Raw genomic sequence first — 14,641 nt, 5'->3', positions numbered from 1 at the left:
CACTGGGGTGATGGAAAAAGCAGGTAGCTCAAAATCTGATTGTCTTGTATTTTTGTGGGCTCACTTTATGGGTAGAGTTTGAAAATCTGTTTTTAACATAATAATGGATTATAGTTACATCTCAACTGAACTCTAGTATAACAATTTTTCAAGAATTAGAGTGAATGAGAAATTACTGCTGAAAATGCTTCTTAAAGGCAACTTCAAATAAACTATTGTAATGGAAATAATTTAACCATCTGACTTTGAAACATTTACATTTGGCTTAATTGTGCTTTACAAAATACTGCTTTTTCATTAATAATGAAAACCAGTACCACTTGAACTCTAGATATTTCAGTAGAGATGAATACAGGTAGTCCCCCATTTACAATCACAATTGAGCCCAAATTTCTGTCACCAAGTGAGCCGTTGGCTAAGTGAGTTTTGCCCCATTTTATGATCCTTCTTGCCCCAGTTGTTAAGTGAATCAGGGAAGTAACATGTTTGTTAAATGAATCTGGCTTCCCCGTTGACTTTGCTCGTAGAAGGTCACAAAAGGGGGTCACATGAACTCCAGGACACTGCAGCCGTCATCAATACGAGTCAGCTGCCAAGCATCTGGATTTTGATCATGTGACCATGGGGATGCTACAACAGTCCTAAGTGTGAAAAATGGCCAGAAGTCGCTTTTTTCAGTGCTGTTGTAGCTTCAAACTAAATGAACTGTTCTAAGTCGAAGACTAACTGCATTCCTTGAATACCATCAGGACTTATGATGATACTTGGGGAAAAATTAGTTGGACCAAAAAAAATGTTTTATTCGTGTTAAATTGCCTAGCAAATAAATGAGGTTAATAAGAAATTTGCTACCTGTTTTTAAGAAAGCGAAAATCTTTGCAGTTTATCATTAGGCTGCAATGCCAATCAGGGCCTATTAAATCTTTTTCGGGAAAAGCATATCCAGTGTTTTTCAAAGAGTATTCCTTGCATTCATTTCAAACAAACTTGTCTGGATGTTACGCTTTTTAGTGTTGCCTCATCAATCATATTTAAAACACAGTTCCTCTGCTTGAGGCATAATATTGTGGGTGCCTGAGTTTACTTTGTGTGGTCAGACTGCTTGCGTATTGCAGTACATTCTACTACACTCGCCCATCCTTAAGAGCCCTTTTGCCAGTTGCCAGGCAGCACTAGTAGTATTGCTGGACATGTATCTTTGGCATTAATGTCTGCACACTTAATTTATTCTTTTTTGCTTAAAACAATAGCAGACATGATTTAAAGCAAAATGTTTTCTTTCTGGTAGACTAGTAACATTAGGGGGGAAATCAAATACTCTCCAGAATTACGTCGTACGGCCAAATGGTACAGATATACTATGCATAACTTCAACTGAAAAAACACTTTCAGAGAGTAAATTTTATGAAGAAGCATTCTTCCAAATTTAGGAATTATTAAGCCAGTGAGGGCTAATGAAAGAAATGCAGCACTTTTATTTGTTTTTATTTTGGAATCTTGCAACCAAAAATTATTACGGGTAATTAATTTTTTTTGTTTGATATTTTTACAAAATAGTCCAGATCATTCTTTAATTAAATTATGGTCTTTTTAAACAAATCTGGAACTTAGATATCAGCTACATTTTATTGTTCTTTAAACCTGTTAAATTACATGATAGTTTGTTCTAAAATCTAGATGCTTTATTCTAAAAACTCCAATGCTGTTCTTTCAGAAATATTCATGTAATTTAATTCTCCTATTATAACAAATTCGTGTTTTTAAGCTCTTTTGAAATGTAGCTATAACAAAGATTTGACCCCTTTGAAATTACAATTTTAATGAAAGATTATAAATGTCTTGTGACACCTTAAAGTTACTATTATGACATAGTATTTCATTGTCATAAGCCACTGCATTTCTAACTACATTTTGGTTCATGTCTGATTAAAATTATTATGAAATCAGTATAATTGAATAGCTTGAAAAGGGTCCATTGGACTGCAGCCATATTAAGTGCATTGTTTCATAAATAACTATCCAAGCAACTCTTTTCTGTACTATGGATTTGTGCAGTATATTTAATAAATGGATGTCTTGATTCTCATTTTAGATAACCCTAACAGTAGTTTTGATTAATATTTTTGTTCTCTTTGAGGCTTTGGAAGGTGCCTTGTATACAAAAATGCTAAGTGTACTCTCAAGCGTTACACAAATCAAACATTTGATAAAGTAATGGGGCCCATGCTAGATGCGGGAACACGCAAACCAATTTGGCGGCATGAAATTTTAGATGCTGATGGCATTTGCTCTCCAGGTATATATTGTTTTCTTTATTATTATAAGAATTATTAGTTTGAACTACTGTTTTGTTCATTTGCTATTTTCAAACTCAATCGCAAATCTGTAGCCTTTGTCTCATAGCTTAAGGAATAATAGTAAGCGGATTCAGTGGAAAGCTTTGTTGTTTAATTATGTACATTCATGGAATATACCAAATGGTTTAGCAACCTCTCGAAAATCAGACCCTCATTTTTTCAGTGCTTTGCTGCCAAATTTTGGTGACATGATCTTGGTTGATTCCAAGGAGCATAAATAAGGCACTTGGATGAGTGCCACCCCCACCCCGCTTTCACCATTTGAAGATAATGAAGATAATTCAAACAGGCAGTAAACATGTTATTTCCTCATATACTTACAGGTGAAAAAGTAGAAAACAAGCAAGTGCTTGTGAATAAATCAATGCCCACGGTGACCCAAACTCCTTTGGAAGGGAGCAGCGTATCTCAACAATCTCAGTATAAAGATGTGCCAGTAATGTATGACTTGCTACCTTATTTTATGTTTAAAAAGCAACAGAAAACAAAGAGCCAATAGAAAATGTTTAGTTCTGGAAAAGAAAATAGAAATTGGCCATGTCAGGCATACTAGTTACTAAAAGGGTTTGAATGTCTAGTCTTCTTGGTAATATCACATTATATATATATTATAAAGAAGCTGGATTTCAACTTGTTTCAGCCTTTTGTAACATTCAAGTTCCTCATGGATTCTTTTTGTTCATTCTTAAACTAAATGGGCAAAGAAACTTTTCTTCATTTACTATTCCTATTGTTACTGAGTTCCTATAGCTGTTTTGCAGTTGCTTTCACTATTGAAACTTTGCATGATAAAATTGTCATTTGAAATTGAAATTTGTAAACTGTTGTTTTGTAGATGTCTAGTATTAATTAAACTCAGCTGCCTTTTTTTCTTGAATTAAACTATGTACATTTTCTGTTCATTAGTTACAAAGGTGCAACAGATTCGTACATTGAAAAGGTCATGATATCTTCCAATGCAGAAGATGCTTTTTTAATCAAAATATTGCTAAGACAAACTAGGCGCCCAGAAATTGGAGACAAGTTTAGCAGTCGTCATGGGCAAAAAGGTACATTTTACTATGTTTTAATGGTTTCGATTTAATCAAAACATATTTCCAGTTGTTCTTGGCATAACAGCAGAGCAGAGTAAATAAAATAATATAATTATTATAAGTGCCTGATTTGGATTCAACTAGAATTTGAATCTTCTGCCTCTGGAAAGAGTAAATCCAGTTGCATAAATGCTGCCTCTGCTGCTTTAGAAGTTTAAAACTGAATGGCTGCTGCTCTCATGAAAAAAAATGCAATTCAATGCAAGTTACTATATTTTGAAATGAATGGGTAATACTGCGGATAAATTCACATGCAGTCATTAAAAATATTTGTGTTTTTTTCCTCTATTCAGTAATACATGACGGAGGCATGAGAAATCACTAACAAAAACTGTAATTCTAATAGTTAATTAGGCGTATTTGAAAAAATATGAAAAATGGTCAAATTTTTAATTATCTGATCTAACACTGACATTTCTTTTTTAAAATCCATCCCCGCTTCTTTAAGGTGTGTGTGTGTGTGTGCATGTGTCTGTCTGTCTGTCTGTCTGTCTATCTATCTATCTATCTATCTATCTATCTATCTATCTATCTATCATCTATAGAACTACTGAATGCTATTTTTGCAAGTAGAAAAATTCTAAAGTAGAAAGAACTCACTGTCCCTACACAACTGGCCTGAACTATTCTATTCCATTTTTATGGCTGATGCATACTCAATTGAGATGGATACAGTGTTACTTGATTACTTTAACGAGATATACTCATCCCTTTCCCCAAATATTTTAGATAATAGTTTCCACAATATAATAGCAGAGACTTGTAAAGTAGACATCATCATATTGATATCCCTGCCTTAAAGAATTATTGGATTGAGAAAAAATTAACTCAACTCAATACTTCCCTATATTTTGGTATATTGCTCCATTGGAAGGTAAGCTGCAAGTGTTATGAACTATCTGCTCAGTAACTTCATTTAGGGTCAATCAACATCTCTCAGTGTAGCTTAGTGTAGTTGGAAAGATAAAATGCAATAAAATACTAATAATTAAATCAGAATAGGCGGCATAAATAGTGGGAGATGGGCAAGTGGAGGAATTTGTAAATGCTGGCAGGCTGCCAAGTGCCTGAATTTTGATTGTGTGACTATGGGGTGTGATGCAATAACCATAATTTTAGGCACAATTTGTAAGTCTATTTTTTTCACCACCATTCTAACTTTAACTGGTAAGAAATAAATTGTCATAAGTGAAGGACTCCCTATAAAGACCACTACTGAACAAGGGTTGGATTTTTTTTTAAAAAAATTCCTCATTGCTTTTAGATATCAGGTAGGTAGTTGCAAATAGTTGAAGGCAGATTGAGCAGTGATCCTCTAAGTGCCTTATGAACTTTGATTTGTGCATTAACATATTTATATACAATGAACCATTCACATACAATGAAATGTGCGCAGCCAGAAGTGGAGAAGTCTTCAGTGCTTTTCATAAAAGGATTTGGGGTTTTATATGGTTTCCAGGATCGTCAATGTTTCACATATTATTTTCAGTGCAATTGAAATTGTGTATTTGGGTATCTTAATCATAGAACCATGGAAATAGCATTAATAAGATATATCTAGGTTTATGACTCATAGCTCTTGAGCAATAAATGTCCACAGCCCATCCCTTCAATTTACTTTTTTAGGTTCTTCCAACTTGGATATGTCAAAGTTGTTGACAAAGAATGTCAACAAAATATAAATTCCTGCCAATTAAATCAGTTGTCCTCAGAAAATAACTAATCTTTTTTTTTCTATCAGGACTTAGAGGTTCTTTAACTTCTTCCTTCCAGTGCTTTTTCAGCTGAATTTTAGTTTTTGTGTGTTGATAACAATCTCCACAATTCAGGAAGTGCTATACATGAACTGGACACATGTTGAAATGTACCTCTAAAAGGAAACAGCAACTAAATTTCTGACTACAATTGATAGTGTGCTTTGGGAAATATGTTCCCTACAGTTAGAAAGTTGGAGCAAGTCAAAATGGATAAGTTCAAAATGTGTAAGTTCTAAACTTCGGAATTTAAGACTTATGCAATCTTTGACATTTCACAAGATTTAGTGTAACATGTATATTAGTGAATATTAATGTCCAGATTTATAAGTGGTTTGGTTGACTTAAATTTTCATTAGTGTTTCCAGATAATTTGGGAAAAGCTGTCACCTTTCAGATCTGTTGACCGTTGTTATTAAACCTTGGCAATTTTAACTTTCAGCCAGCACACATCTTAAAATTATTAAGATTGGGAAAACACTATAGATCTCAGATTTGTCAGATGATTTGGGACTGCAATTTCCAGTAATCTCAGCCAGCATATTTAAAGAAGTTAACAACCCAACACATTCTGGAAAAATATTGGCATAGGAGAACAATTTGGTAGACAATCATACTTATTTTTTTTTAAATCACCCAAATTTGAATCATTCTTAGTTCCAGACGAGACTGAGAGATAATTTCAGGCTTTCATATTTCTTGCATCTCTCTGTATTTCCAGACTTTCTTTTCCTTCTGCAGGAATCCCAGTGAAAGGGAAAAGTTAGAGTCCTTTGATGTGAAAAAGCAATCTATCACTTTTCTGAAAGACCGGTCTCAGTCTCTCATGTGAAAAAGGATTAACACTACTGACAAAGGTCGTGCAAATCACAGAACTAAACAGTAGTACTGAGCAGTATTCTTCAAGTGGAAGAACTGTATTTAAGCAATGAGGATAGGAATGGCAAACAGAACCTGTTTTAATAGCCAAAGAGCCCAGATAAAGGCTTAAACCTTTCTTGAGTATCCACAATAAAAATACTTCTAGAAACAAGGAAATGATTTTACATTCATTGATATTATATTTATGAAAACGTTCTGTTGCAAAATGATGTGTTTATTTTAGTGCAGAATATACTTTATTTGCAATACTGATTACCTCTTACTATTAATGAATAATATAAAAGCACATTTATAAATTAACTTTAAGGCCTGGTCTGGACATAGACATGTTTCTTAAATCTACATGGCTTTTCTTCCTTGAACTGGACACCTCTGAATACCTCTAAAGTAGTTGATTGAATGTTTTTAATGTTCCTTTTCAACCAACAGACTCCCAAAACAGTTTAAATAAAACAAGCCAATTAACACAATCCTACAAATATCAAAATGAGTTACATTTAAATTGATGCTTTACTAAGTTTCTCCCAGATAAATGCATAAAGAATGCATCCTGGGGAAAAAGAAAAGGACTAGACTTCAAATGCCATTAGAAGCATGCATCAAGCAATAGATAAAATCAAGCTTCATCCGAACTAGTAAAAATCATACCAGTTGATTATTATCATAAATGTTCTAATAAATGCAGTTTTCTATAAACAAAATCAGAAGGCACCACTACCAATGACTGGCATTTAATGATTAGCCACTCTTACTCTATAAATTCTTGGTTTAATCTAATATGGACCCTTTATTCTTGTGACATGTGTGGATTTCTTGTTTAAATGATTGGAATTATACTTCATAAATAAAATACTACAAAGAGCAACGTTGGATTAAACCAATCTTTATAAGCTAACAGCCTGTTTTCAAAAGAAATTGGGTGCTAGAAAGACATGACTATAAGTATGCAATATACACTATATTACCCATATGGTCTCTGACATTACAGTTAACATGTACTAATCCTAACAGAAGCTACTGATAACCTTATTTTCCCTGATTTACTTTATTCTATACTGGTAGACATAATTACATCTTTTCACAGTTTAACAATGCATGCAAGTGAAGAAATGATGAACAAATAGTTTTAACTACATTCACAGAAAGATGCAATTCTATTTTGGTTCTTGGCTACCCAAGATCATTCCAAAATCTTGAATCGGGTTACATTTCATAAAGGCCTTACAAAATCATACTGAATTAATATGTAACCAAATATCATTCATTCTTTTTAATTTACTCTTTGCCAATTTAAAGCAAGTCCACTTTAAAAAACAACAGCCCAAAACCTTCAAGCTTTTTGTTATGTTTTCTTTAACAAGGTATTTAACTTATTATTCTAACATCAAATGAGCATTTTGACTAAAGAAGCAAACAGGTAACCTTGTGATCCTTTTCAGTAATTACCCCCTCTACTTTTCCCCTTCCTACAATTTATTTTAGGATAAAAAGCTCATACTTTTGCTTAAATTTTAAAACCAATTTTTTCTGAAGGCTCATGATTAAGTTCCATATATATATATATATTAAAGTACCTCTACTGTTTTACATATAGTAACTGCTTCTATAGGAGCATTGTAAAATTTTCAGTTAATCAGTTCTTTTTGTCCTTCAGACTATGCAAATTTATCACATTAGACCATTCAGCAGCTCATGGGAAACCAAACTATAAGAGGTATTGTCTTTTAGCGCCGCCTCTAACTTGGAATGGTTTTAATAAAGAGGCTAATCAAGTTGCTTATGTATTTATTGGTTAAATTTTGTTCTGTTTATCTAAAATCTGCCCAATGAGATGACAGAACTGCAAATTATTCACTATTGGATATCAATTGTTTTCTGTTAGGGGAATTTATCCATATTGGCAAAAAGTTTCCACTACCTGGAAAACCATTCCCCCACTCAATATGGCAATAAACTGTATTCCATAAATACATCTATACTGCTCTAAATTAATGGAAGTAAAAAAGGGAGAGTAGTTATTAAGATTATCATGAACTTAATACTAATTGGAATTAATAAATTACTAAGAAATATGTTTTAAAATATTTTAAAATATATGAATATCTGCATATTAAGTTAAAAGCATTTGAGGATCTCATGCTGCAGAATTTTAAGAACAGAATAGTGTGAGATGCAGTGTAAATTCCATGTAATAAAAGATCTTCTGTTGAAGATGGTACATAAAGTTTTAAAATTACACTAAATATCTAGAAGATACTGTCCTAATGGCAAGTTCTATTTTTAATCTTTTCAGTAGAAACTGATAATACTGCAGCTGTGGCTTCTGATCTTTTAATTGTGGCCTGGCCTACATTCTTTATACTGTGGGGCTTAATCAGGGTTTAAATGTCATAGGATTATTTGTCTTTCTGAATTTTAAGTACCCTACTATTTAGTTCCATGGGTATCAGTTTGTTCTTGCTGCCTTTTTGCATGGTTACAGGGTAGTACAGATTTTAACAGCTAAAAAAGAAACATTATAAACATTAACTAATTTTGGATTTTACACATGGGAAAAATTACAAACCTTTTGCAGAACATCAGAATATTTAGGCTTGAAAAACCAGAACTTCACATACACTATCCCAAACCAGACTCTGAATTAACAACTTTGTATGAGTAATGATGTGCAGCTTTTCTGATGCAGAACAGAAAAGGTACTTTGAAGAGGGGTCATTTTTTCTGTACCTTTCTTTAAAAAGAACTACTTTTTTTCCAAGAACTACATAATTCCAGTAAGGTGTACCTTTGAAAAATGGAGAGGCTGTCAGAGTATGACAAGATCAAGGCATCTTCGTGCCATCTCTTATGATAGTGTGTCTACAGACCAGGAAAAGAGATGGTTTCCTTAAGCTACATCACCTTTGAAAATATCTCTTCTGTATTGGATCTGAAGAGCAGCACATTTAAATATAGGGGATTGTTTAATAAGACAATTATCCTAGCCACATATTCACCAATGTCAGTTCAGAAGTTCCAAGATTGATGATTGTCCTTGATTTAAATAACTTTTCCCTATGAGTCAGGATAATGTTTCAAATCTCTGTGAGTTACTATTTAATTGCACAAAATCATCTATCCTTGAGAGCAGTAAAAAGGACAAATGAAGAACCCTCTTCATAAAAAAATGTCAAAATATTCTTAATTTAAAAGTGTGTTTCAAATTTTGCTATTTTGTGTTAATAGTCAAATAACCTGTTCTGATTTTCATCAGTACTCCTTTGTTGAAATAGTTGGAATGGGGGCAAATATTCATAAAGTTTGTTACACGAAGATTTATTTGTCAAAACATAGATCTTAATTCTGTGCTCCTGGAAAAAAGTAGGTACCTTCATCAGAAATCAGGGGCATGCAAAATATATAAGATCTATTGATATGGTACTCTAGTCTATAACAAGCATTATATTGAAATAGAAATGTGGTGTACCTTCATATAAACCTGATTTTATTTTTGATTGTATGCATGTGTGCTTAAAATTACATGCCATTGGTTTTGAAAAGAATTTACTTCCAAAACACTGAAAGGTAGTGTTGCAATCTAAAACTTTGTTTTTGAAATATAATAGTTGTCTCCTTTAGCTATTTTTTGTACATATTCAAAGGTCTGTATGTATGTATATTTATTTAGGTAGTGGAATAATTCTTTAAACACTCATATGCACAGAGTAGTTTTTGTGTCTCAACACCTTTGACTTTTGTTGTAGAATTTGAAAAGGATGTATTATTTTGCTGTATTAGAAAGCCTTTAGTATAAAGTAACATGTAAACCCAGTAGTTTAAAATAACATTTTAACTTAATATTGAAGTAAACATTGTTAACATTCTAGAAACAAAAATATTGTTAACATTCTAGAAACAAAAAAGCAGAAGTGCTGTTGCTCAGTTCTTTATAAATATGTATGTTTTGTTACGTTTCAATGGATCAGCTTTTTAGAGTTTGATTAGAATTAAGAATTTTAACTTGATTCTGGAAATAGGAACTTTTAAAGATGTCTTGTAAAAGTAGTGGTTTCTTTTCTGCCGCAAGACTTTCTAAATATTTTGTTTTAACGTCTAATCTCATTATGCTTTCTTTGTGTTTAACTTGTATTAAAATCTGTCAGCTATGACTGGTCTCATAAGCACAGTCAGCGGACCAGAATAAGTTAATTATTTACTTGTGTCACTAGTGCTCTTCATCTAATGAAATGCACAGCTGTGTTAGATCTGCAGTTGGACGTCTCGATTCCATTGTTATACAAGTCAGCAAAGGGTAGAAGCTGCTATGATGGAGAGGCCTCTGTTCTTTCTGCTGTTCTGCCTTTCTGTGTCGATTTCATGGATCTTTTATCATTCACTTTCACACAAAACAAACAACACAGTGGATGTCTGCTATGGGAACCGTCTTGGCATATAAAAGGGTTTCAGTGCCTGAAGTAATTTTAAGTTAGCCCAGATTTAATTTTTGCCTTCTAGGTGCCCTTTCAGCATAATAACACCAAGCAAGTTCCTAGAGGAGGGAAACGTGTAGATTTGACCAAAGCTTGACCAATCTATGTGTTAAAAATAAATAAATAGTGGGTGTGTGAAGCAGGTGTTGAATACTTGATATACATAAGAACCAATTATCTTGGTAAACATCCCCTGTATCTATGTGTATGTGTGTGTGCATAATACTTTGTATGTTTGCTGGAAATAGCCAGTTTCCTATCATGGACTACATGCATTTTCTCCATGGCCAGTTATTTTTATACACTAACCATTTATCTATTTGTACTTATTAAACCTCATGGTAGCTCAGTTGCTCCTTTTGAAATATGGGTTCCAACTATTTTGACAATTCAATCTTACCAAACTAAAGTGTGAATCACTACTTATGAATTAAATTGTGCAGATTGCATAGACAGGTTAAGGTATTAGAGAAGAACTGGGTGACCTTGGTTCCAAGTTCACTCTTAAGCATGGAAGCCCACTGGGTGTCTTAAGGCCAGTCACAGTCTCTATTGGGAGGTTAAAAATGAAGGAAAATAACCATATAAGCTGCCTTGAGTAAAAAAGACAGGCTATCAATCTAACCACTAAATATTTTTTTTAATCTTGTTTCGATCTATTCTCCCTACTCCCTGTGAGCTTAGTTCTTTGGTTTATGTTCTGACCAAGCTCCATGATCACTATACTATCCTTCTTTCCCTTCAAAAGTAAGGCAGTTAGTTGACTTAGTCAGCTCATTATGACTACTGTTTTCTCTAGGTCCGTGATGGCAAACCTATGGCACACGTGCCACAGGTGGCACACAGAGCCATTTGTGCAGGCACGCGAGCCCCAGCCAAACTTACCTGCATTGCGTATGTGCGTGCGTCCCAGCTGATTTTCAGCCCGTTTGAGGCCTTTTTCACCCTCCCAGGGGCTCAAGGGAAGCCTCTGCAACCTTTGGAGGCTGAAAAACAGGCCCATTTCATCACTTCCGGTTTCGGCCTCCAAACAGGCTGAAAATCAGCTGGGAGGTGTGCACATGTGCAGTGCAGGTAAGGGTTGTGCACATGTGTGGGGAGGTGCATTGCATTGTGGGTGCCGGTACATGTGCACTATCGCACGTGCACGTGCTTTCAGCACACCACAACAAAAAGGTTCCATCACTGCTCTAGGTTACGCAGACTTCATGTGCGTAAGAGTATTTTTGTAAGAAATATTTTAACACTATTTTCCAACATAAAACTTAACATTCGTCCAGTAATTCTTCATTCAGGATAGGAATTGGACTACATAAAAACATAATATATGCTATTGATCTGATGTACAGTATGAATTCTTTGCTTTACTTTGAAAAATGCACTCTGTTCTAGGAGTCTGTGGACTGATTGTACCTCAGGAAGACATGCCATTTTGTGATTCAGGAATCTGTCCTGATATCATTATGAATCCCCATGGCTTCCCGTCACGTATGACGGTATGTAACAGCATACATTTATATGCATTTCATTTTAATGGATTTTTTTAATGCTAAGATTTTATCTTTTTTAATAGATTTGTCTATTGGCAATGACAATTCCCAAATTCTACATAATTCTTCATAGGGTAGAACAAATATGCGGTCCATTATATATCTTGAAAGCCTCTGCTTTCCTATACGCTGAAAGAAACTGGCTTGCCGAATATTTTCCAGGTTTATGCTTATCTATTGGGTCCTTTTTATTCATTATTTATCAGTAGTGTATATCCTCATAAAACAGTGGGAAGCTGCTTTAGTGAAGAATCTGGTATAAATGAATCTGTGCTTCTCTTAGTTACTGCCAGCATGATCAAACATAAATGTGTTGGACTCTGCATTACATAGCCTTTGTTAATTGTCTTCTACCTAATTCAATTTGTTGCTTATAAAACATTGGTTTCTTGTTGCCTGTCTTGGTTGATCAACCCCGGTTCATAATTTTGCTTTAGCTCACTGATTCTATACTCCTTTTCTTAAAATGATAAAGAAATATAACTATTTGTACATCATCATCATCATCAACTTGTAGCAAGCTCAGGAAAGAAACTTCCTTAGTTATATTGCCCAAGGAGAATGGATAAAACTATGTGGAAATAGAATAAAAGAATACAAGATGATGAATTAATTAGTTAAATAGAACAGTGTAGTCTGTCAGCACCACCTTGGTCAGACCAAATGTTCTCTCTGGCATTGACTAAACATACACCAAGAGCTAAGCTACCTTAAATTCAACACTTCCGTTCTTCTGTTGTACCTTAAGAACAACACTTCGCTTCCTTATCACAGATTGCTTGTGGTGAGACATTATCACTGTGTTGCCCAGGTAGGAAAGCTCATTGAACTTCTGGCAGGAAAAGCTGGAGTCCTAGATGGCAGATTTCATTACGGAACAGCATTCGGTGGCAGTAAAGTTAAAGATGTATGTGAAGATCTTGTTCGTTATGGCTATAACTATTTGGGGAAGGATTACGTAACATCTGGCATCACAGGGTAAGAGGACCTTAAAAGGGTATTGGGAAACATAGCAGTTCCAGTTTTTAATGCATATTCGTGTGTTGAAAATATATGTAATGATAATGTGTACTAAATTTTATATGAATGATTTCAAAAAGGGTTTTTTTAACCCCTTAATCCCCAAATCATCCCAGAAACAAAACAGAAAACAATTTTCCCTTGTTGGAAAGTCTTGTTTGCTAATAATATTTTGCTAATGATATCTTTTAAGGCCCTAGGCAGACATTTTGTGTGCTCATAGAAGGCGTTTAGTAGCCTTCTATTGTATAAAGTCATATAAAATACAGTATTGGAGGCAGGTGTTAATCAACTGGGGCTTTTTTTCTCTGGAGCTTTTGTCAATTATTGAGTCAGTCTGGCAGAGCTGACTGATCTCTGAGATTCCTGCTGTGTTGATTAAACTATCTTCAGAGATGTGGTGTTCAAAGGAATATGAGATGACTTAAGAACAGGATAGACCCATATGACAATGTGTCTTTATCTTAATTCTGATTTTTAATTTCTTATTCCCTCCTATCCCAAAACCAACATACCATTGACACTAACTTATTCCAAGTATGGAGGATTTTTTTTATCTTAAATCAAATTTAAGGAAAATAAACATTTTTTTTCAACAACAACAAAAAAGCTGACATGATTTTCCAGACCCAGTGCATTGAGATGCTCAACATATTTAACGAACGTCTGTAATTTGCCTTTGTTTGTTAAAGACTGCTAGTTCTCCCTCTTACGTTAGCAATTTTCAGTCCCCAGCAGCAGGTGGCTTCCTTTTAGTTAAACAAAATTCTATTTTAAGGCCTTAAGCTACATTTTTGTGTGATTCCTACCATAGAAGGGTGCCACTGATTTGCAGTAAGGTTGATCAGGAGGTTGAATATTAGATGCTTCCCTCAGAGCTCAGGTTGTCCACCGCTATATTATACTTCTGTGTGCAAGTCAGTAAAACAGATCCCTTTTAAAAAAATAAATAAACTTTTTAAGAAAATAGAAGACTTGGTGGTCACAAAAAGGGAGGGAGGGAATTTGCACCGCATCCCATAGTCATGGGAAGAAGGAAGAGGGACAATTGAATTTGTCCCCATTGCTGCTTCTGTTGTTACTTAACATTGTTTGCCATCACCTCTGCTACATTTCTCCACTTCTTTTTACTTCTGGTGGCCCCATTTTCAGGCCCTCCACCTTGGTAGCTACACTAAATGTCCTTTTCCAGGAATTTCCTTCATGTAAAAAAAAAAGAAAGAAAAAGGAACTGAACTAGTCTTTTTCTTTCTTTTTTTTTCAGATAACGATATTCACCTTTTATCAGATACTTGGTTTTTTTTTTCTCAGTTGAGTAACAGTTATAGTTTTGGCTTCTGTGAGGATGGGATTTTGCTAAGAATGAAGAAAAAAACCAAGTTGTCTACTATGCAATTTTTCCATATGTAACACCATTATTCTGTATTCTGGTTATATGAAAGTCATGTATTTTTTTTTTTTTTAATGGAAATTAGGAAAAGAATGAGGGAATATGTAAATGTACATGGAGAAGAT

At 34.2% G+C, this 14,641-nt stretch overlaps 1 protein-coding gene across 3 annotated transcripts in view; it reads left to right on the top strand.

The window, feature by feature from the left end:
• Window positions 1–14,641, top strand: part of POLR3B (RNA polymerase III subunit B) — a 66,633-nt gene that overhangs the window by 37,467 nt on the left and 14,525 nt on the right. For 2 of the 3 annotated variants that reach the window (XM_087968410.1, XM_026694980.2), the window contains exons 21-25: window positions 2,138–2,296; window positions 2,681–2,798; window positions 3,264–3,406; window positions 11,949–12,052; window positions 12,918–13,084. In XM_087968410.1, the coding sequence (XP_087824536.1) occupies window positions 2,138–2,296; window positions 2,681–2,798; window positions 3,264–3,406; window positions 11,949–12,052; window positions 12,918–13,084 (691 nt within the window). Of the gene's footprint in view, window positions 1–2,137; window positions 2,297–2,680; window positions 2,799–3,263; window positions 3,407–11,948; window positions 12,053–12,880; window positions 13,085–14,641 lie in introns of all 3 variants that reach the window. The other variant, XR_015750130.1, reaches the window with a different exon arrangement.

This window comes from Notechis scutatus, chromosome 6 (assembly GCF_049901735.1).
Source record: "Notechis scutatus isolate UNSWTSFEM ecotype Mainland chromosome 6, rNotScu1.2, whole genome shotgun sequence".
Classification (NCBI taxonomy): domain Eukaryota; kingdom Metazoa; phylum Chordata; class Lepidosauria; order Squamata; family Elapidae; genus Notechis; species Notechis scutatus.
Note: the sequence above shows the minus strand (reverse complement) of the source record. Positions and strands in the feature narration are given on the sequence as shown.